This window comes from Salmo trutta, chromosome 3 (assembly GCF_901001165.1).
Source record: "Salmo trutta chromosome 3, fSalTru1.1, whole genome shotgun sequence".
Lineage (NCBI taxonomy): Eukaryota > Metazoa > Chordata > Actinopteri > Salmoniformes > Salmonidae > Salmo > Salmo trutta.
In genome coordinates, this window is record NC_042959.1 from 46663012 (window position 1) to 46688163 (window position 25152).

General features: G+C 44.0%; 1 protein-coding gene across 2 annotated transcripts in view; it reads right to left on the reverse strand.

Moving 5' to 3' along the window:
- The window catches only part of LOC115176250 (zinc finger protein 407), a 167573-nt gene extending 149098 nt beyond the window's left edge, over nucleotides 1-18475 (reverse strand). Inside the window, exons 1-3 of one of the 2 annotated variants that reach the window (XM_029736131.1) lie at nucleotides 17918-18475; nucleotides 11568-15240; nucleotides 6530-6644 (exon numbers count right to left, since the gene is read on the reverse strand). In XM_029736131.1, the coding sequence (XP_029591991.1) occupies nucleotides 6530-6644; nucleotides 11568-15159 (3707 nt within the window). In that variant the 5' untranslated portion in view covers nucleotides 15160-15240; nucleotides 17918-18475. Of the gene's footprint in view, nucleotides 1-6529; nucleotides 6645-11567; nucleotides 15241-17913 lie in introns of both variants that reach the window. The other variant, XM_029736120.1, reaches the window with a different exon arrangement.
- Nucleotides 18476-25152: the final 6677 nt, after the last annotated feature.

Sequence of the window (25152 nt, forward strand, 5' to 3'; positions counted from 1 at the left end):
GCGAAGGCCAGAAGAGAATGCCAATCGTGGATTGTCTGGATATTTAAAGGATCTCTTGAACTGACTTTTCCAAAATGTCTAAGCGAACCAATAAAGCATGTCATTTCAGGGGGGAGCATTTTGTGCTTAACCATACAACAAGGCTGCGATCAGACAACCCCTTTCCATAAATCTCTATCATAATCATAACCCATTACAGCTTTCGACGCAAGTTTCCGTTGTACAACAGGGTACGGTGTGGCAAGGCCAATTGACTCCAACAGGCCCATCCAAACTCAGCCAATGAGACAATGCAGCCTCTTTTGCTGATGTGATAACAAGCCAGCCCTCCAGAGTGTGTGCGCTGTGCTGAGTTAGCTGCTTTAGCTAAAGTACTGATCCTGCCGTTTATGGCGTCTGGCTTTGTTTGATTGTTTTTGTTTGATTAAAAGGGGAATGTTTTGATTATAAAGCCCCTCAGCCCCCATTTGGAGGCCACTAAAGAGCAAGCAGGACCTAGCCTGACCGTTAACTGTCTGAGGATCTTATTAAGAGGTAAGGCCTAAAAGGATGTAGGAGTTCAGAAAGAGAGAGTACGTATGCTAGATACAAAAGAGATGCTCAGTTGGGCCCATTCAGCCAATACAAAAAACATACTCACAAATATGAGACCGACACAACACTTTCGCCCTAAAGTTGTCACAAAGTGTAATGTGAAGCATAAATCTGGTTTTGGAAAAGAGGTTTGGGGTCACATTACTAAGAGTAACATTGCTTAGTTTTGATTAACAGGTCGAGGACGGTCCCAGCTCATGAAATTATTATGGCTCTGATTGAATATTTCCTCAATAACTGCATGCCTTATACCAGCATATAGGTCAGTGGAATGTACTGAAGAATCTAACGCAATCTGACTGTGGAATATGTGCAAACTGTGTTACATATTGTATACGACTGTTATAGATACTGTCCAGTCATGGCTTTTGTGTGTGTGTGTGTGTGTGTGTGTGTGTGTGTGTGTGTGTGTGTGTGTGTGTGTGTGTGTGTGTGTGTGTGTGTGTGTGTGCGTGTGTTCCTTCTGCCAAAACATTAATTTTACAAACATCAGCCCAAGGCTACTAAACACATCCAATCTATTATGGGGTGCTTTATCGTGTTATGGCGGGCTAACGGGCTGTAAACCTGTCCCGGTCATAAAGAGCGATCGCGGCGCACACAAGAAGTCAGAAACAGAACCCTGAGCTCTCCAAGCAGACGCACCCCTCCTCGTTATCATCCAAACAGCTCTATCACATACTTAACCTTTCCAGACCAGCCTTTCTGCATTCTTTCCCAAATGACCTTTCGCGTTACTTATTTCATTTCCGATAATGCCGCACTAAATAAAGTTAAGCGAATCAAAGCAAAATGTGTTTGTTTTGGTCGATAAGGATCGTGCACGCTAACTGACGTGATAGGGAAGATGGGTACCAAAACAGTAAACATTGATACTTCGTATAATGTGGATAAACGCTATGTGTGTTTCTGATGGGGGGGAATTAGTTGTTTTTCATATACACAGGACAACATGACCTAAAAAGCACACAAAAAATCCTGAGTTGAGTATAGGCGAGGAAAAATGTCTATTCAATCAAGATACAAGCTAATTTAGAACTTTTTGTAACGATTGCAAATGAATTATGCAAACATAACGTGGCTTGTGGTGTCTGGCTTGTTGGGAGTAAATATTCAATGTTTACATCTGTTGTGTGATAATGAATTCAGTATTTTTGCATACCATTTCGCTCCGCATGCACATGGATGGGTGATCCTTTTCGTTCACATGAACCTATATAACTTACTAAGGCAATGAGCTTTCAAATGTCGTCTCCTCGCATAAGAACAGAGCTATAGCCTGGGTGTTGTACTTTCAGACACAATCCAAAGCCTTAACAGTGAGAGAGAGAGCTTCACACCAGAGTGGAAATCCGATGAAGTCGCTAATGCACATGATGATTAAGTGTAACTCAAATACCGACTGTGTTGTTCACCGATCTGACAGGCCGTAATTTCCTGTATTATATTCGCCGGTTTTAATTGCACGCCACCAACACCCCTCTGACACGTTATGAAGCGATGATGTACAATTATTTCGGGGGCGGCGGAGAGATCGGGGGAGTGACGTTGTAATCACCCTCATAGGAATCCCTTTCTTCATCTGCGACGACCATTAACGTTAAAATGGAGGAGGGGGAAAAAAACACAGAAAAATAGTCAGAGTTAAAAACCAGATTCTGTTTGAGGATTAAAGAGTATCACGTCAGGGAGGAAGAGGGGTGGGAGTGGTGGTGGGGGGACACACAATGGAGGGGCTGAGTTAAGTGACGGCTTTCTCTGGATAAGCAGAGCACTAAGATGCACACACACACACACACACACGAGCATGCGCACACACACACACACACGCATGCAAACACGCTCACACACTGGTACAGGCCTGGGCATTAAGGCATACTACAGAGGATGAGCTGGGGGAAGGGAGGGGAGGGTGGAACTGAACTGATGGGGCTATTCTGGGACCAGCAAAGACACACTCACAGACGGGGAGACACAAAAGCCTGACGCGAGCCAACCCTATCCTGTTCCATTCGAATCACATGACACCAACATGAAATTATGACTAAATATACTCCGGACTCGGCTACTAAGTCAACGGAGGGAGGGGGGGGGGGGGGGGCTCTCAGATGCCGAAAAGACGGACAACTTTTCTGGGAGATGAAGAGAGAAAGCGTTAAAGTTTAAACTAGAGCTAGTAGACGGGTAGTTCCAACTATGGTGGCCGTCTGGCCGATATGATATCATAGAACCAGGTCCAATGGGAGGACCATCCAGGATGTTGTTAATACTTCCAACGCCTTGGCCCCCAGATATTAAACCAATGCTTCACAGCGTTTAGACTACTGATGCATAATTTAACACCTACAAACAGCACTGGCCGTCCACGGCATCTTTGGGGAGGGTGAGGCGAGAGCGGTGGGGCTATGGGGGGGAAGTGGTGAGGGTAAGGGATGCTGAAATGCTGAATCCAGGGCCTTTTGGGAGGAGAGAACATGATGGAGGAGAGGAAGGGAGTGCTCATTAAATGGCCTAGGCCCACTGTGGACCGACACACACCACACACAGAGAAAAGACAAGAAACAGCCTTGTGTGTAAAAGTATTTTTTTCCAATTAAATACAGTATGAGGAATCTTGCCGTACTGTATGTGCTAGGGGGGGCAATTTGTGTTTTTCTGCTGTTTTTGCAGGTTATGTTTTTATGGCCAGCTTAGGACTACATCAATCAGTTAGGAGATGTCATTGCTGCAAGATTCAGTATTTTAATTCTTAAAAGTCTAAGCCATCGGGGGGGGGGGGGGCTTGTTCTGAGCTGACATATGGAATTGTTTTAAGATGGATACCATGGATCATTTAGCTATTTGATTTTGTATTTTAGGGCCCCTTTGGGTATCAAAAAAATAGATGTCATTTGTTTGGTTGAAAATATTTTATTTGGTCTTTACTATTGAATAATGCATTCTTAAATGGCTAAAAAGACAGTTAAAAAATACATTAAGGGCCTCCCGAGTGGCGCAGGGTTCTAAGGCACTGTATCGGAGTGCTTGAGACGTCACTACAGACCCGGGTTCGATCCCGGCTGTGTTGCAGCCGGCCGTGACCGGGAGACCCATGAGTCGGTGCACAATTGGCCCAGCATCGTCCGCGTTAGGTTGAGAGTTTGGCCGGCCGGGATGTCCTTGTCCCATCGCGCTCTAGCGACTGCTTATGGTGGGCCGGGCGCATGCACGCTGACTTTGGTCGCCAGTTGTACGGTGTTTCCTCCGACACGTTGGTGCGGCTGGCTCTCGGGTTAAGCGAGCGCTGTGTCAAGAAGCAGTGTGGCTTGGCAGGTTCATGTTTCGGAGGACGCACGGCTCTCGACCTTCGCCTCTCCCGAGTCCGTACGGGAGTTGCAGAGATGGGACAAGACTAACTACCAATTGGATATGAAATTAGGGAGAAAAAGGGTAAAAAAATAAATACAATTAAGAAAAATATACCCCATAAAATGTACTTGCTGTAAAAAGCAGAGGATATCAGCTAAGAGACGTGTCACTCTGAAGGACAAGAAAGACACAACGAAAGAAAAAGGAACCAAAACAAAAAGGAAGTAACTATTAACTGAAAAAAGGGAGCAAGAGAGAGTGTAAAGGCATGGTGTACACACAACACAGCCTACCTATACTGAACAGCCTTCTCACGTTTGATTGGCAGCTGGGTCAGAGGTGCCTATCTGTCCTGGCCTTGATTTGCATTTGTTAATTAAATGCCACAACAATATGATCTTTAACTATCAACAACTTCCCAGAGTCCTCAGCGGAGACGAGCAGCCCTCCGAGGCTCACGGCTCAGCTAAAGTGAGGTGGACAGCAGAGGGGCACCGCATCCATTTGGGGGCGTCTCAATCGTTAGCGCACAGTGTCAAACGCGGGTAATATTCGCAGCCACAGAGTTCACCGGTGGGAGCGCCAATCGATGGCGCAGGGAGAAAGACCACACACGTGTTTAGATTGAGTTAAACAACGCTGCTGCTCCTCCTCAACATTCTAACGAGAGCAGGATGAGCTCACTCTGTGATAGTAATGGGAAATGAATGAACAGACTACTGGTTAACGTTACATTGGCTTGTCTCACAAAGCAGGGAAGTCATGTAGAACCATAGAAATAGAATTACTGATGAATGTTCCAGTCAAATTGCCATGGTCTGAGGGGCTTGGTACGTTCCAGTAATTGTATCTCTGTGTGTAAAACCACCACATTTTGCTAAACGTATGAATTTCAATTTTGTAGTTCCAGAAACTTCGGTCGGGTGAACTTAAATTAACGCTTCAGCTATTGTAATCAAGATGATAAATCGTAATAATGAGAAACGATTTCATTAGATAAAAAGGGTTTTGTTTCGCAAAATATCACCTCACCCAGTGTGTGCAACAGAATGCCTAATGGCCAGCCTACATTGTAATCTCACTTTCTAGGTCAGCCCAAACCCGAAAAAAGGGAAATTGCATTAACTGAGACATGAACAACCATTAGCAACAGCTCTGCATTCAGATTAGCCACATATATGTGGGCCTATATTATCTAATCTGGATACTTTGGGAAGAGAGAGTATGTCTACTTTGGCCTTAATGAGGGTGTTTCTGGTCTGTTCTTTGTTTGCTGCTCTTTAGTCAAGAGGAAAGTTGCCCCGGTGATCAGTCAGTAGTGAGCACGCACACACACACACACACACACACACACACACACACACACACACACACACACACACGCACACACGCACACACGCACACACGCACACACGCACACACGCACACAAGCACAGACGCACACAAGCACACAGGGCCGATTTGTCACCAGTGTCTGGCTCAGGCAGGAGATAGCTCCTCCATCCGCATGATTTGTGAAACCAGAAGCTGTATTTAGTAGACTCATTTAAAGGTAGTCAGGCACATTGGAGAACTGTGTTCTCTGTGTGTGTGTGTGTGTGTGTGTGTGTGTGTGTCACACACAGCTAAAGCCTTTTTCCCAAGTGCTATAAATGTGTTGGGGCTTTGACCAAGTGAATATGCGCGCGCGCGCACACACACACACACACACACACACACACACACACACACACACACACACACACACACCAGAGTGTGTGTGCATGTGCATATTCTCTTGGTCAAAGCCCTAACACATTTATAGCACTTGGGGAAAATGTTTTAGCTGGAGGGCTTGTGAAACATGAGTCTTTTTCCTCATTAGAGGTAGCTGTGCTTAACAAAATCTGTTTTCCCTTCTGTAAAACGTTTGTGAACGGAGGCGACAAATAAACACGTTCATTCCACTCAACTGTGGCAGAACGAAAACATAGCAACCGAACTAAACGGAACACGTTTAAACACAACAGTTTACACAGAAGCATTGAGGGAGACTAAATAACTACACGTCTTCATCTATGTACCACATAGGCGCAGAGAACGTGGTACAAGCTGAAGATCCTGCGATTTAGTACATTTCCAAATGACACAGAAACAGTCCTACATGTCCATGTGAACACAGTAAGATTGTAGGAAGATCAAGCACGGGAATGAAACGTAACTGAACTGAACTTGGCCTAAATGCAGTACGAAAGAGACGCAGAAGCATTTTACTTTGAGTTTATAGGCCGAGCCCTGCGCTGCTGCGCTTTTATGTTGACTATGATGAGATATGACAGATTGTATTGAAACATATCACAATCAGAGAGGAAATAATGGTTTTCAGAGCAAGGGGATCTTTATCTTGTGATCCAACCTAAATGGCAAAAACGGCTTAAAAACCCAATAAGACCGTAGCAACGTAAAAGGAAAACAAGCGTTTCGCCTTAAGTTCAGATAGTACCTTGCCGTTTCTGACCTTTTTTTCTGCCGCTTGGAACTTAATGAACACAACCCGGGGCGTCCCCAGTTAAAAAGGTAGTGACTAGTCTCTGACTGTGGTACTCACCCACAGATGTGGCACTTGTACTCTCTCATGCCCAGATGTCTCTTCACGTGGTTCCTGGCGTCACCCAGCTGGGCGGTGGCAAAGTTGCAGATTTTGCACTTGAATGGCTTCGATCCTGCAGAACAATAAGCGAAGTCAATGTATCCTACTTTATCTATTGGGGGAAGAAAATACACAAATGACTATAAAACAGTATAATAAAAAGAAAGGAGTGGTTATAGATGTAGGGGTGAAGGTAGAGTAGAGCTATAAGGCCGGGGGAGGTACAATGGAGGTACATTCTTTAATAGCATTCAAACGGAAAGATCTTTGCACAATTGCAGAGATGGTGACACCGAACGACGGCGTGGTGAATTCTTGTTGTTAGTCAGGTTGTTGAAATGTGGAATATTCTTAACTGCTACTGTGCTACTTTACTGCCCAAGATTGACTGTAAAACAACCAGACACCCTGAGTCCAGGACATACATCAAAACTATTAAATAAGCTGGTTGAGAGAACGCCAAGAGTGTGCAAAGTTGTCATGAAGGCAAAGGGTGGCTACTTTGAAGAGTCTAAAATCTAAAATATTTTTGGGTTACTACATGATTCCATTTGTGTTATTTCATAGTTTTGATGTCTTCACTTTTATTCTACAATGTAGAAAATAGTAAAAATAAAGAAAAACCCTTGAATGAGCAGGTGTGTCCAAACTTCTGACTGGTACTGTATAAAAAAACAAAACACAAGCTCCTACAGTGAGTACATGGCTTTTCTCTCCTTCAATCTACTCCTCTCTATCTTTCCCCGTCACTCTCTCCATCTCTCTCTTACCTACTCTCCCTTCTTTTGCTTCTGGATGCGTAAATTGGATACCAAAGGTCAGGCAGAACGCGTAAATCAATTTTGTGTGCACTCACTACCACGTTCCATCGTTAAAAGCGCTAATCACTCTGCCTGGCTTTGCAGGGAGGTATCCTTCTAATTATTCTCATTAATAAAATGGGGAGGGTGGGGTGGCAGTGGCATTTCAGAGAGTGGCACAGTCTCTGCCCGCCATTTGTCATTTAAGAGCAGCAGAGCGAGAGAGGGGGCTGCTATGGATCGTCAGCGCCCATGATGGCTAGACGGGACACCACCCCCTAGGCTAATAGAACACACTGACTGGGGAAGGCCTATTCAATCAAACAGGCGCTGCAGCATGCCGCAGAATAGTACTGTAGCATTGTAAATATGCCCCAAAATAATAGTCCAATGCTGTTTCAGTTAGCCTAGTTATAATATTTATGCATAAGTCAACTCATGATTGCAACAACAGTGCTATTTTCTCCTAAATGAATTGAACCCCAGCCGTTGTTATTTCTTTGTGTAGATAGAATATACACAAGATGTGTATGCAATTACAAGTAAGGGCCATTCTTGTGGATGGTGTCGCACAGACTAGGGCCAGGTCCCATGCAGACAGACTAGGGTCAGGTCCCATGCAGACAGACTAGGGTCAGGTCCCATGCAGACAGACTAGGGCCAGGTCCCATGCAGACAGACTAGGGCCAGGTCCCATGCAGACAGACTAAAGCAGCAGTTCTCCAGTACGACACACTAATCTGACTGGAAACCTCCTATAATATACTCGCTATGCAATCCGCTCTCCCAGTGAATATCCCAAGACTCATTGCAATATTTATTTCAGGGGCAGCCGCTGATTTGATTAAGCACTTTGTGTAGATTACTAATTTGTTCATACACGGTTCACTTGCCGCGAGCTGGAAGTACGACACGTTGAATTTTAAGCCGGTAACGAAGATTGAAAGGCAAGCGCGTGCTAACAAGGCCCGCAAACAGGCGAGGGAGGGGCGTTAACACATGAGCGCCGGTGAATCGGGCCTCTTCATTTAGCATCGATACACACCCCTATGATGTGCTCCCCAAAACAAACACACGCACACGCCCAAGCCGAGGTGAAGCGAGTGACAGGCGCAGAGGATCTGGCCAGATGGCTGTGTGAGTGAGTATGAGGCATGGCAGGAGGAGAGAGACGTAGCATCCCTCCCTTCTCACGTCTCATCATGTTAATACTCCACCACTCCACTTAAACAGCCTCCATGAAACTGAAATTGACTATTGAAATTGTTAAATTAATATTGCCAACCACACAGGGGCAATGTGGCTCCCTCACATTCGAGATGAGATGGGTAATGACCCGCAATGCGCTTGCTTGCTCTCTCTCTCTCTCTCTCTCTCCCTGAAGGGATACTTCAGGATTTGGCAATGCTAGCAGATACCCATAGACTATCAGTCATTGCGTTAACGCTAGTTAGCATTAGCTCTCAAAACTACCTCTAACTTCCTTCATACTGGACACAGAGGCATAAACACGGAGTAGATAAACCCCTTTTAAAACATATTTAAAAGGGACAGATTTTTTTTCTTCCCAGTGTTGAATTTTCAATCAAATGTTGTGGGAACATAATATCCTATCCATGTTTGTCTACCACCCCAGGATCAACTTTTTCATCAAGAGAGGCCCGATCAGACATCGTACAGCCAGACCAGCACATACAAATCAAGTTCCTGTAACTCGTTTTGTTGTACACCTTCAGAAACTCATTGTGTGTGTGTGTGTGTGTGTGTGTGTGTGTGTGTGTGTGTGTGTGTGTGTGTGTGTGTGTGTGTGTGTGTGTGTGTGTGTGTGTGCGTATGTGTGTGTGTCGTGTGTGTGTGTTTGTTTGTTTGTTAGAGAGAAAGAGTGTGTGTGGTGATTATATGTGTGTGGCCATTACTTCAACCCACCCCAGGCCTCAGAAGGTCAGACAGCTCTCTCAAATGAAAAAGTGACCAATTTAGCTCAAAATGCAAATCCAGTTGCATCCTCATTGGCAAAATGTAAGTCTTTTTTTTCCCCCCAGGGGACAAATTGACAAATATGCGTGCAGCCTCCCACCATCTCCTGATTTCACTGATTAATCAAGTAAATAAAAAATCTTGGTTTAATTAAAACGATCTGGACGTGCTCCCAGTCCAAACACTGGTGGACCCCACAGTCCTGTTCCACAGCACTGGAAGAAGTGTACACGATAAATGACCACATACAAAGAGAGAATAACTCAATGTAATGAGGGAACTTAGCAATAATAATAACTAGCATACGGTGTCAAAATGCTAAGAAATAGGTGCATTCTACAAATAGGCAAAGAAAATGAACAAACTCATAAATAAGGAGATAATTCAATCGAAAAAGCCACCTAAAAAATAACGACAATACTCAAATCGAGACCTCCAAATGTGCCCTTGACTTTGATAAACACATCTTCTTAAAGTGTCACTGTTTTCATTTGCTTAAGTAACACTTTTCCTCAGCTGGGACCAGAGTAATGGCGTTGTTTACATGGCAATATGAAATACTGTAGCAGGCTCATAACAGAATATTACAAATTCAACAAAATATCACACAAAGAATACATCAAAATGTTGATCATTTGGCCTCGTAATCTTTCTCTTATTGATGTTGTCTGTCCTTTCAGACTACTCGCCTGTACAACAAACAGAATTTCAATTCAGTCTTACTGTACAGTATGTGTGAGTCTCCCCATGCCACGTAACCACAAAGTGTGGTTTTGTTGAGCCACAGAGACATGAGGGGAATGCCAAAGTAAAGACCGTTAGCTGCTCTGCTTGTATGCTTTTATTTTTCTGAATTAATCAATCGTAAGACGTACCCCAGCAAAACAGACCATATGCCAGCCTGAACCAGTTTGCAATGGTGAGACGATGGTGACTCTTCACCCCATATTAGAAGTTGAGAGGTCATCCCAAACAGAAGTAGGCCTAATCATGTCGTCTCAGTGATGGGTAAGGGCGCACACTTAGAGAAAGCAGCAGCAGCCTGAGTATCTGAGCATTCTGAACCCACATGACTACCATAGTGCATCGTGGCAGTACCTCTCATTGACTCTGCTGCTGGCAACCTCTCCGTCAACTCTCCGAGACGGTCCACACACCTTAACCCTCCTCGGCCATTAGTCAGTCACTCCACGCACACAGAGAGAGAGAGACACAGACACACACACGCACAACCTCAGGCACACGCGCACACACAGAGAGACACCATAATACACCCAGAACGACCATAGAGCTCTGCCTGTACTCCAATTAAAGTACCATTAAAGTTTGGGCTGAAAGGGGGACGGACCGGAGGAAGCAGAGAAGGGCATTTATTGATGGCGCCCTCACTTCTCATTCCTACATTAAGCTGATTTTAAAAGCAATTAATACACATGGTCAAGGAAGAGTAATGGAGCGCCCTCTATTCTTAACCCGCCAGACATTCCCCAGTCATAGACCTGACCAGCCGAACCCTGATTTGCATTATAAATGACAAGATAAATCTTAATGGATTGAGGATAATCAGCTCACCGTGTAGGCTGACACATACACACACACACACACACACACACACACACACACACACACACACACACACACACACACACACACAAGGGAAATGAAGGGCTTTGAATACGCCTGCATTGATTATTTTAAATTATTAGCCCACCTCCCTTTTGGGTCTCCAATGCTTTTAGCCAAAGCTTTAACACATTTACAGAGACTTATTGACTATAATTACAACCGAGTCTTGGTAATGGACACATCAATTATGAGTCGCACATGTCTTTGACCAGGCGGTGCACAGGGAATCCCAATCCGTGGTCCATTAGCATCTCCTGCAGCTCAGTCTTTTACCGTCTCCATTCCTCCAATGCATGGCTTAAGCTCACACCACTACATGAACCATGCCTCTCCTCTGATACCTGGCCTGGCCCTGATACCGCTATATAGGCTAGACTACAGTATCTCAAAACCTGATGTTCAACACATGTAATGATTGACAATGCTGGTACATTCTAAGTGGTGTATACACTGTATAATAGCACCTATGAATATTAGTGATGCAGCTATCAATGACTTTAAAATAACTCATTTTTAAAAAACGAGGTATGTTATCATTAACAAAAACAATAGCAGTGAAGGTTTTCTAATAAATGTTTTGGGAGACAACGTACCTGTGTGTGTGCGGATGTGCGCCAGGAAGGCCATGGAGTTGCTGCTCTTGCACACCTTGCCGCAGTGCTTGCACACGCTGCCCTGGTTCTCCTCGCGCTCGCGGTTGATCTGCTCCGTGTCCTCCAGGACGTACTTGTTGACCTCGCGCAACAGCTCCTCGTGCTTCTCCTTGATGTGCACGAACAGCTCCTGCTCCGTCTCGAACGGGTCCGTGCACTTCACGCACTTGAAGGTGGCGCCGCCTTCCGGAAGCTCCTCGATGCTGGCCTGCTCGTTGCGCAGGTGGGCGGCGCTGGTCAGGTGCTGGTGCAGGTTGCTCTCCGTGTAGAAGGACTTGCCGCACAGCATGCAGTGGAAGTGCTTCTCCTTGGACGGGTGCTTCATGGAGATGTGCACATTGAGGCCGCTCATGCCGTCCGCCACGAAGCCGCAGTCCTCGCAGCGGATGCGGGGGTTGGGAGTTAACCCCTTGGACAGACCTGAAGCCCCTACAGGTTTGGTTCTTTTGATCTTCTGAAAACTGCTCGCCCCGGCCAGGCCAGAGTGGCCCTCAACAGAGTGAGCCATGCGTTCTTCATGCAAAGCCAGCTCGGCTTCAGTCAAGGACTTGAGAGGTATGATGCAAGCGTCGAACGGCAGCGCCCTGGTGAGCTGTTTCTCTGGGGAAGAGATGTCAGGTTTCTCATCAGCCATCTCAGCGTCGTCGTCTGAACAGAATAGCTCTGGTTCCGCCTCGGGCTCGGCCCCTTCCTTCTGGCCTTCCTCAGGCGGTGTTATGGTGATTTCGGCTGGTGCTTCCTGAGGCTCAATCGTACCTGGAGCTTCGTTGCTGGTTTGTTCCGAGCCGCCACTGGACGCCTCACCAGCCACCTGGATCTCTGTGTTTTCCTCAACAACAGTGCCACTAACTTCCACTATTGGGGCTGCGTGCTCGTTGCTCAAAACGTCAGAAGTCTGTGTGGGGTTAGTGGTAATATGCTCTGTGTCTGTGGGCTGGTCTGTAGCTGTGTCTGTGGGTTGCTCTGTATGGGTGATAGGGGGCTGGTCTGTGTCTGTGATGTTGGGCTGCTCTGTGTCAGTGGGTTGGTCTGTATCTGTGTCTGTGGGTTGTTCTGTGTCGATGATAGGGGGCTGGTCTGTGTCTGTGGGTTGGTCTGTATCTGTGGGTTGTTCTGTATCGATGATAGGGGGCTGGTCTGTGTCTGTGGGTTGGTCTGTATCTGTGGGTTGTTCTGTGTCGATGATAGGGGGCTGGTCTGTGTCTGTGTCGTTGGGCTGGTCTGTGTCTGTGGGTTGTTCTGTATCGATGATAGGGGGCTGGTCTGTGTCTGTGTCGTTGGGCTGCTCTGTCTCTGTGGGTTGATCTGTATCTGTGTCTGTGGGTTGGTCTGTGTCTATAATGTTAGGCTGATCTGTAGTTGTGCCTGTGGGCTGCTCTATGTCTGTGTCAGGGGGCACTGAGGGGGAGAGATCCTCAGTGTGAGCATTGTTGTCAGCATCAGGGTCAGCTCTGTTCCCCAGCTCCATGGCCTCCTCCTCCGGCTGTGCCAGGTCTTCCACCACAAAGCTCTCCAGGTTCTCTAGGTAGACCTCACTCTTCTGCTTATGCTTGTCCGTGGCGGCGTGGCGAGACATCTCTCGACGCGTGACCGCGTAGTAGCTGCACGCCAGGCACACAAACTCAAAGTCCCGGGTGTGTCTCCTCTTCACGTGGAGGTCGAGGGAGGGAATCGAATGAGCTACGAAGCTGCAATGGCTGCAGGAGTTGACCAAGTCGTACTTGCTCTTTTTCGGGCTGCTCCCTTGTGCTTTGACGTCGTCTTGTGACAGCTCCCCTGTTTTGTCCGTGGCCCCCTCCTCTCCTTTGGACCCTGCTCTGACTGGACTATTCGGATGTATAGCCTCACCCTCGCTGGCCTGAGAGCCTGACTCTTTACTCACGACCTGCACTGATGTATCCAGGTCCACTTGGCCATCGCTGCTAGCATCCTCCACGCGTTTAAGGTGCTTCTTTGTGACACAGTGTCGGTCCATGTCGCCTTTCGTCACACAGTTGTAAGAACAAAGCTTGCAGGTGTAGCTGTACTGCCGGCTGTGCTTACGACGAATATGCACATTTAGATTGGTACTATTGGAGGCGAGAAGGCCGCAGTATTCACATGTAGTTGCAGCAGGCCCCTTTGGCCTGCCTCTCCTCCTCTTGGGGGGGCTTTTCTCGTCCGTGTTCTCTTCCATGTTCTCCAACACGGCTTTCGCAGCCTCAACAGCTTCCTCGTTAACATCGGGTCGCAGCTCTCCATCATGTCCGATGACCCCTACCGCCACGTCATCTGTCAGCATGTCGTCCCCGACCAAATCTGTGCTCACCTTCTCAACGCACTCCTCAAAGGAGGACCCTGTGTTTTTCTCCTCAGCCACACGCTGGTGGCTCTCCGAGGACACATGTGTGTCCATCCACTCGGACGTAGCGGTGTAGTAGTGGCAGACGTTACAGAGGAAGCGATGCTCGCCATGGTGCTTTAGCCGGGCGTGGCTCTCCAGCAAAGCAGAGTTGCTGACCCTGAATTCGCAACTCCCGCACTGCAGCTGGAACCTGGCACCGAGCGCACGCTTGGACGCCCGGGTCTGAGTCGTCGTGGGGGCAAAGATTTGAGCCTGTTCGGCTGTCTTCTTGTCCATGGGTGACGAGAGGCCAGAGGATTCCCTGCTTTCCGCGACTCGTTTGTTGTGCTTGTTACTAAGACAGTGCTTTTCGTAGTCGCACTTTGCCACACAGGAGTACAAGCAGAATTCACAGAAGTAATTCATCTCTTTGGTGTGGCGTCTCTTGATGTGTGTATCTAGGCTTGGCTTGTCCCTAAACTCGTGACCACAGTAGCTGCAAGCATGTATAGTCTTGGGCTTGGGGCCCCGTTTACCTACTATCTTCTTACCGGGGGTCTTTTCTTGCTCCTCCTCTGCAATCTCCTCTGTAGCTATTGTAGTCACCTTCATATCAAAAGTATCTCTCCCTGTCCCTTGTTTCTCAGCAATTTCCTCTTTGGCTATTATTGAAGTCACCTCCCCCTCAGAACCCTCTGCCTCTGTGCCCTGGCTCTGACTCTCTGTGGCATCCTGCTGTCTCTCACTGCTGCTCCCTTTCTCCTCAGTGTCTCCACCTGTCTTGTAATTTGAACTCTGTGCTGTTGCTCCGGTTGTGGAGCCATCTATTTTAACAAGTACCTCAGCTGAGCTCACACCCCTGGTCTTTCCTCTACCGGTGTGCTTCCTCTTGGAGTGAATCTTCAAGGCAGTTGGAGTTTTGGCCACAAAGCCACAGATGGGACAGCCACGGCCGTAACCTGTCTCCGGGGTAACGTTCACCTCAGCCCGAGGGGGCTGGTCTGACTCCTTCCCATCAGCCACCTTACTGCCGGTGTCCTCCTCAATCTCTCCTGTGCTGTCAGCTGTGACATCATCAGGCCTGGGCCTCTTTGCTAGGGAAGGAATTCCTCCACTCTCCATTTCCTCTGTGCAGACATTTCCTGTGTCCCCATGATGAGGCACCTTGTCCTCATTAATCTCCTTCCCTGACCTTAATTCTCTGTCCATGTTAGACAACTCCTGATGCCTTTACATGAGAAGAGGAAATTGGACTCTGTTCCAGCAATCAATGAAGTTATGATCCGGTTCCTGTAAAGTAACATTTAAGATGGGCAATCCTCATATAATTGACTGTGAAATTAGCTGAACAAAATAAATACAACATAACAATACTGTGTTTCATATAACAAAACTGTTTTTCAAATTATATAGATGGAGTAGGCTACTCAGAGATCATTCCGCATGTTTAAAAACGAAGTTGGCCAAATGTAGGTATTGGTCGCCATCTAGTGATTTCAGAATGAAACTCTTCAATGATAAGGTGGTTGACGTTGCATGCATGTGATGTTGCATTTGATTAAAAAAAATATTTAAAAAAAACAGGGAAAGGCAGTGAGTGGTCAGTAGCATAAATTGAAGAAAATTACAATTAATTAGGCCTAGATTCTATTTACCTCTCCCCTTTAAATCTATTTAACTTCAAAGATACCTAATTTATAAACATTATACAATAGATTTAGTACAGCTGATGGTTGACACAGACGAGTCTCCTAAGAACTTAGCCGGCTTAGATATTTCACTCTCCCTTCTTGTGACCTATCTACTGTAGTCTACATTTAGGCACCATCTCTCTGGATGGGGATTTTGGTCAAAATCTCACTTGCTATGCAATATCTTTTTCAACCTGATGCCAAAAATATAATTCCCAAGTACGTGGGACTTCACCCCACCTTGACATTACATGAACTCATTTTTGTTCCCCATCAAATTTTATGACTACTCTCCTCAAACATTTAGATAATAGGTCAAATGAATTATATGCGTGGTCAAGTTTGCTTTAAAAGCAGGCAATGATTTATTTAAAAAAAAATCGAAATGAACTAAACCTGACCTGCTCCTGTTCCCACCTTTTCCAGTAGCCAGTCTAGCCACCCTCTCACATGCCTTGCCAGGACATGTCTTCAAAGTATTGATTTATCTCAAGATAGTGTTGAAATTGGTGAGAGATTACATGGTAAAAACAAAAATATAAACGCAACATGCAACAATTTCAAAGATTTTGCTGAGTTACAGTTCATATAAGGAAATAAGTCAATATAAATAAATTAGGCCCTAATCTATGGATTTCACATCACTGGGCAGGGGAGCAGCCATGGTTGGGCATAGGCCACCCACTTGGGAGCCAGGCCCAGCCAATCAGAATTCGTTTTTCCCCACAAAAGACCTATATTACAGTCATAAATACTCCTCTGCACCCGCCCCTCCCACGGGTGAAGAAAACGGATGTGGAGGTCCTGGGCTGGCGAGGTTACACGTGGTCTGCGGTTGTGAAGCCGGTTGGACATGCTACCAAATTCTCTAAAACTAAGTTGGACATGGCTTATGGTAGAGAGATTAACATGTTATTGTCTGGCAACAGCTATGGTGGACATTCCTGCAGTCAGCATGCCAATTGTGCACTCCCTTAAAACTTGAGACATCTGTGGCATTGTGTTGTGACAAAACTGCTCATTTTAGTGGCATTTTATTGTCCAGCACAAGGTGCACCTGTGTAATGATCATGCTGTTAAATCAGCTTGTGATATGCCACATCGGTCAGATGGATGGATTATCTTGACTAAGGATGAAATGCTTAAATGTAAACAAATGTGTGCACATTTTTGAGAAACAAGTTTGTGTATGGAACATTTCTGGGATATTTTATGTCAGCTCATGAAACCAGCACTTAACATGTTGCGTTTGTTTTTGTTCAGTGTAATTTAAAGACTTGAAGAAAGTCAGGTGGTTACTGGAGTGAGAAAATACACTATGTGACTAAAGTAAAATAATAAGAGCATGTTAGGGAGTACAATTATCTGACGAACTGTGCTAATCACGTGACAGCCAACCGGGTACATTTCGCATATAATTGCAGGAATTCAAACTTTATTTTCCTGCTGAAGACTCGTTTTTCAGTACGTCTCCACCTTGCCCTGGACAGAGTGGAGTGTTAAGCAGAGCTAGGCTCTTGCAACTGGGAGTCCGGCTTTCCTACCTAGTAACTCCTTAGCTAACTAGCTTAGCATTAGCTAGCGTTAGCCAGTTACAGCCACGAGGGTCTAACTAGCTAGCTAGCATGGGTGGTCCGGTGGTTATGCATGTACGATATAGTTAAGGTCGACGTTCTGCATATAAATTGGCAGCAAATTGACTAACGTCAGCTAATTTGAAGACATTGCTGGTCGGCTATCACACTGCCACTGGCTAGTTGCTACCAATGCCAGAGTGCTGCCAAAAGTAGCTAAAGTAAAACTTCTCAATATATGGGTAATCCTTCCAAACGTATTTCTTCTAATTTAAGAACAAGGGTATCAAGTAATATTCGACTTTTGGGAAATTAGCGTCAAGGTCGGTTTGGATGTAGCTATTTCATTCCGACTGGTTCATATTTGTGTCAACCATCATTCCGATACCAATATGTTCAAAATATTCATTAAAATACACAAGAACCAGAAATTTGAGTTACGTGAAGCCAGTCCTATCAGATAAGAGTATTTTCACTGTCGTCCAATGAGTGCGGCATAGAGGTGGGACTTGTTTGCTCTTATGCCCTAAAAACGACGGCAGCACAGAGGCCCAAAAAGGAAGCTAATGTCGACCTTTGAAATACATGTGTTTATAAGCTAAACAGTTGCTGTACATAAATTGTAAATATCCACAATGCTTTAGGTATTACAGACCCGTATTTAAGTAATCAATATGATGGTAGTTTTAACAGCTTACCTACAATTTCCCCAGTATTCTCAATGTCCGCGCTTTTCCCCCTTGGTCACAAGTGGCGTACCGTAGCACGTACCATACGTCACTCTAGCAAGCTGATGTGGTGTTCAGGACAACTCGGAAAGTTCCGATTTAGATGGTTGATGGACACTTCAATTTGAAATTTCATCCGTCGTTATATCTTCTCCCGTTTTGGTGGCTTCAATTTCATGTTACTTTGTAACAATAACATTTATAATTTTCCTATAAAAATTATCTGCTGTTCATAGACAGGAATTCTTAGCGTGGTCGTTAATATATAAACAATTTCCTCCCGCATAGGTATTTCATTTGGAACAATATGGATATTTTGTATAGAAACAAGTCTTTATTTTTTAAGAACTGGTTTACTAATCATATCCTGCTGGTGAGTCAACTTTGTAATGCAGAAGGATTGTTACTCAATTATGAGGATTTTTTTCTCATCACAATATCCCTGTTACACCTAGAGAGTTTGCCATAGTATTTGATGCTATTCTATCTGGAACTCTCATGTTGTTTATGGTGTAACCAGACCTCACCTTCTTGACATACCCTCGCTTAATCCAGTTGACTCTCCAATAGGAAAAATGCGTTTCTCCTTGCTCCATCAGAACAACAGATTTATACGGGCTTTATTTCAAAGGGATATTGTATGCATTCCTTATGTCACAACTTACTGGAATACATTTGTCAATAATATCTTTTGGAAAAAAGTATGGTTCTTACCAGACAAATACCTGCTTATTAACAAGGTCAAAGAGGTCTCTTTCAGAATGATCCATAAGTAGATACTCTCAAAGATTGGCTATGAAAAAGCCAACTGACACTTTTGTGTTACTGACTTGTAGCACCCTCGACAACTACTATGATTATTATTATTTGACCATGCTGGTCATTTATGAACATTTGAACATCTTGGCCATGCGCTGTTATAATCTCCACCTGGCACAGCCAGAAGAGGACTGGCCACACCTCATAGCCTGGTTCCTCTCTAGGTTTCTTCCTAGGTTTTGGCCTTTCTAGGGAGTTTTTCCTAGCCACCGTGCTTCTACACCTGCATTGCTTGCTGTTTGGGGTTTTAGGCTGTTTTTTTCTTTCTGTACAACACTTTGAGATATCAGCTGATGTAAGAAGGGCTATATAAATAAATTTGATTTGATAAGTATTACTCTGCAAATCATTACCTGAAGAAACTCAAAAAAGACATTAACATTAACTGTACTTTTTGTGTTGAGCATCCAGAAACAGTCTTACATTTATTTTGGCATTGTCTACATGTAAAGAAATTATGGCAAGATATTCATAGTTTTATAATTGTTAATATTCTTGATGACTTTAGTTTTTTATGGGATAATGTGCTGCTCGGTTTCCTTAACTATAATAAGGATAAAGAAAAACAATTTTACCTCATGAATCTAATTGTGCTAATGGGAAAACTTCAGATTCATAAATGTAAATTCACAACAACAACAAAAACACTCTTCCTTGTTTTCTATAAGGAATTCGAGCAGTATATTAAGACCATTCTATGTTCTTCTAATAAGAAAGCTGTTAAAACAATCAATACGTGTGTATATTTTAATCTTTGTATAATCTGTAATTTGTTGTACCCCCTAGCCTAGCATATGTTATCATTGTCTGTTTGTATACGTCTTGTATGTATACTGTTTTTTCTGCGATTAAAAAACGAAAAAAAGAAGGATGATGGATTTGGGTTTAATGCCGGGTTCATTGCTAGCCGGAACTAGGAAACTCAGAAATGTCCGACTTGCTGATTCGTTGAACGCAGCACGTGTATAACTACAACCAGTTAGCAAGTCGGACATTTCAGAGTTTCCTAGCACATGAACGCGCCATTATGGTGGGGACATCCGAAGTATCATAAACAGCACTGACCAAGATTCAAAACAATTGGGAACTATGGAGGTTGATTACCAGGCTTTCACTTGTATCAATAGAGATGGAAGAAATGAGATGGCAGAAAGGAAACTAGCCTACTTTTTAGACAATTGAGTTACTCAACAACAGGCATCAAATGGGCACACCTGTGAGCAGAGGCTCAGTTCCAGCAAGGCGAGGGAGGCAGAATCACAATCTAATAGTGTGTAGATTTGGGATGCAAGGTGATTTGTAGATCAGCGTTCTGCACAGTCTGACTGCAATGTAGTTGATCTCAAATGCACTACCTAGACTTTTTTTTTTGCAATGTCCCTGTATTCCACTGCTCTATTTCATTGGCAATTGTATACAGCCCACAAGTGGGAGCATCACTCCAGACAGACACACAATGTGTCAGTTAATTAATCAACGTAACCATGTCACATCCCTGTTCGTTGGTGAAGTTTGAAAATGGATTAATGCATGCGCCTTAGTTGATACGGTAGTCTATCAGGTCAGGAGATGATAAATGATACCCGTGCATTGGGTACACTGTTTACATTCCCAGTAATTTTGCTTAATTCATCACAGTCAAAATCATATGACATGGATGGTTAGAAACGCAGCCCCCATCTCCAATTTTTCATGAGGTTCATTAGTCATTTGTACCCAGCTGTCTCTGCTGAGAGAGGAAGGGTTGACTATGTTGGACACTGACTGAAACTCTGCCCGTCTTCCTTGCAGGATGCCTCGTCATCGTCAATAAATAGATTTACGCAACAAACCAACATTTGCTCTTTGGTCCTTTGATTAGTTATCTCAAAGAAGCATGATATAATTGCAAATGGTAAGAATGCAAATGGTTATTGATTTTTAACTACGACGGCTTGATATACATTTTGATGTAACCCCATTGTAAGTTATTTTAAAAAAACACTGCATGAAAGGCTGACTATGCTTCTCCTTGAAGAACACTAGAGGGTGCTAAAATGTTGTTCCCATAGTTAGTAATACATGTAATAACACATTACATTTACATTTTACATTTACGTCATTTAGCAGACATAACCCATAATACCTGCATTTACAGTGCCTTGCAAAAGTATTCATCCCCCATGGCATTTTTCCTATTTTGTTGTATTACAACCTGCAATTTAAATTGATTTTTATTTGGATTTCATGTAATGGACATACACAAAATAGTCCAAATTGGTGAAGTGAAATTAAAAAAAGAACTTGTTTAAAAAAAAACATTTTTTTTTTTAAAATGGAAAAGTGGTGTGTGCATATGTATTCACCCTCTTTGCTATGAAGCCCCTAAATAAGATCTGGTGCAACCAATTACCTTCAGAAGTTAAATAAAGTCCACCTGTGTGCAATCTAAGTGTCACATGATCTGTCGCATGATCTCAGTATATATACACCTGTTCCGAAAGGCCCCAGAGTCTGCAACACCACTAAGCAAGCGGCACCACCAAGCAACCGGCAACATGAAGACCAAGGAGCTCTCCAAACAGGTCAGGGACAAAGTTGTGGAGAAGTACAGATCAGGGTTGGGTTATAAAAATATATCAAAAGCTTTGAACATCCCACAGAGCACCATTAAATCCATAATTAAAAAATGAAATGAAAATGGCACCACAACAAACCTGCCAAGAGAGGGCCACCCACCAAAACTCACGGACCAGGCAAGGAGGAGATTAATCAGAGAGGCAACAAAGAGACCAAAGATAACCCTGAAGGTGCTGCAAAGCTCCTCAGTGGAGATTGGAGTATCTGTCCATAGGACCACTTTAAGCTGTGCACTCCACAGAGCTTGGCTTTACGGAAGAGTGGATAGAAAAAAGCCATTGCTTAAACACGTTTGCTGTTCGCCAAAAGGCATGTGGGAGACTCCCCGAACATATGGAAGAATGTACTCTGGTCAGATGAGACTAAAATTGAGCTTTTTGGCCATCAAGGACATTGCTATGTCTGGCGCAAACCCAACACCTCCCCACAGTGAGGCATGGTGGTGGCAGTGTCATGCTGTGGGAATGTTTTTCATCGGCAGGGACTGGGAAACTGGTCAGAATTGAAGGAATGATGGACGACGCTAAATACAGGGAAATTCCTGAGGGAAACCTGTTTCAGTCTTCCAGAGATTTGAGACTGGGACGGAGGTTCACCTTCCAGCAGGACAATGACCCAAAGCATACTGCTAAAGCAACACTCGAGTGGTTTAAGGGGAAACATTTCAATGTCTTGGAATGGCCTAGTCAAAGCCCAGACATCGATCCAATTGAGAATCTGTGGTATGACTTAAAGATTGCTGTACACCAGCGGAACCCATCCAACTTGAAGGAGCTGGAGCAGTTTTGCCTTGAAGAATGGGCAAAAATCCCAGTGGCTAGATTTGCCAAGCTTATAGCGACATACCCCAGAGACTTGCAGCTGTAATTGCTGCCAAAGGTGGCTCTACAAAGTATTGACTTTGGGGGAGGTGAATAGTTATGCATGCTCAATTTTTCTGTTTTTTTTGTCTTATTTCTTGTTTGTTTCACAATAAAAAAATATTTTGCATCTTCAAAGTGGTAGGCATGTTGTGTAAATCAAATGTGTAACGAGGGTCGTATAAAGGGGACCAAGGCGCGGCGTGTAGAGTGCTCATATTTACTTCAATGATAACGCTTAAACAAAAACAACAAAAGGACAGCCAACAGTTCCGTCAGGTGATACTCACAAAACAGAAAACAACTACCCACCAAAACCCCATAGACAAACCCCAACTTAAATATGATCTTCAATTAGAGACAACACGAACCAGCTGCCTCTAATTGGAGATCATCCAAAACTCAACCTAGAAATAGAAAAACAAGAACAAAACATAGAAACAAAAAACATAGACTGCCCACCCATATCACACCCTGACCTAACTAACCATAGAAAAACAGCTCTTATAGGTCAGAGCGTGACAAAATGATACAAACCCCTCCAAGAATCCATTTTAATTCCAGGTTGTAATGCAACAACATAGGAAAAATGCCAAGGGGGGTGAATACTTTCGCAAGCCACTGTAGGTATTTGCCTGGATTAGATCCAGTATGGATGGTGTGCAGTACTGCTACCAGGGTTGTGTCGTCTCGTCATTTCTCATTCCTTTGTACTGAGGGGGCCACCAGCTGATTTGCGCTCAACTGTCTAGGTGTTTTAGATCAGTGCAGAAATTGAGATGAGAAGAGTACCCCATTTAGGCTTTTAGGCTGCACCCTAATCCCTACCCAGAATCCTGAGCAATCTTGAATGAGATGGTCATATTTTACAGGATTTGTCCCTCCAACGTAGACTTTGAAATAATAGGTTGCTTACTGTATAATAAAACAACTATTACAAATTAGCATATTTCAAATAATCCATAAGGTTATTTGAATCAATGAATTATAACCTTATTTTCCATAAGGACGCTCTGTAAAAAACATAACAACATATGTCACGCAATGCCATGAAAATCCATTTTAATTGTGACTAAGTCATAAACTATCAAATGCTTTCTGAGTTCCTTGTTACTACTGTCTTGCCCTAGACACAACTATTGTAGAATACCTGTAGGTTATCACAGTTCAGCAACCTAGAGACAACAAAGAGGAAGGCCTCTCCTTGGCCTTGAACTCTGCTTTTATGGCAGTATTTTTGAATTGGAGGCAATAAAACGAGAAATATAGGTGGCTTCTGGGTGCTGACACCAAGTGACACAAATCCACTTCAGTCTGAAAAGTATAGATAATTGGGCTGATGAAATGTGTTTTTCACAAGGGTCACTCAACTTTGAATTCAACTTCAGAAAGAGTTAGAATACAGATCAAATTCAAATTGAGTTGGAGTATATAAGATGGTGGCAACATATGTCTCCAAAACTGCAGCAAACTTGTGAGGAATTGAAACAAACGTGTATTTTCCCATAAAACTGAATTTATAGGGAAAATAAGAAAAAGCAAAAAAGAGTAGTCATCCAATCAGTAAAGCAATGAAAATCATATCCTTTAGGCAAGTGTCATGATATACGAATAGATATACTGACATTTTTTTTTTTTTACTTTAGTTTATTTAGTACATATTTTCTTAACTATATTTTCTTAAAACTGTATTGTTGGTTAAGGGCTTGTAGTAAGTAAGCATTTCACAGTAAGGTCTACACCTGTTGTATTTGGCCCAAATTAGAAATAAAATGTGATTTGATTTGATATTGGCCTACTGTAAGTGATACTGTACACGTTTGAGGGAGCTCCAAGTCCATGGACAAGATCCTTCAGATAATTAGAGAGCGTGCCGTTTTGGGAGTTCGACATGCTGTCACGAGGCGGCGATGTCACCGACCGGCTCTGGTGCCCATATGAACGTTGACTTATGTGAACCTTTGTGACATGCACAGTAGATCAAGGCCAATAAGAGTTGTGCCGGTCACACACAGAGTCAGAGAGGATGGTAATATCCCACTCTAGAGTTCAATGACCCTGGTAGCAGAGAGGAGAGATGCTGCGGGTTACGATCAATCCTTGTGCTTAATAAGTGATATTGTTCAGGGGAAATTGAATATGACAAAGAAATATACCACGATAATTACAGTTGTATGTGTTCATGACAATGATTTGATTCTTGTTTGAACTGTGCAATTAACATCCTCACTAGAAAATGTTCCAGTAAGGATTGCTGTTACTATCAACTGTTTCTGTTTTTCCAACACAGTATAAACAGTGTAACAAGCTGAAAGTAGAGGCATTAAACATTGGCTGGGGTGTATTAAAAGCAGTGTGAAAGCAATAAAGCATGTCAACAACTTGTTGCAAGGACATTCCTCAGGTGACAGCAATGGCCACTGCGTCACACGTCTCAGAGCAAATGTACCACTTTCGGGGTCTTGTTTTCCAAAGACCGAAGAACGCAGCCCTTACGACATTCTTCCAGAATGAAGGACAGTGTTTGATTTTTACTATCTCTGGGGTGATAAGTGTCCGTCCTCCGTGTCAGTCTCAGACTGCTCCTCACCTCAATAAAAAACAAGCCTTATCAAAGGCATTTACAACTGCCAGCATGCCTCAGGAGTTACAATGCCTGGATGCTTGTCCTGGAAAGTGGACACCTGCATGTCTGACTATTTCCCTGTAGAGAATGTATCTGGCAAAATATCCCCATGTTTTCGTTAAACTAGCTAGTTAGGCCCGTGAGCATACATTACAAAAGCCCTAGAAGACGCCACAATACAGATTTACATTAGACATTTTAGTCATTTAGCAGATGCTCTTATCCAGAGCGACTTACAGTAGTGAATGCATACATTTCATACATTTTTCCCCCGTACTGGTCCCC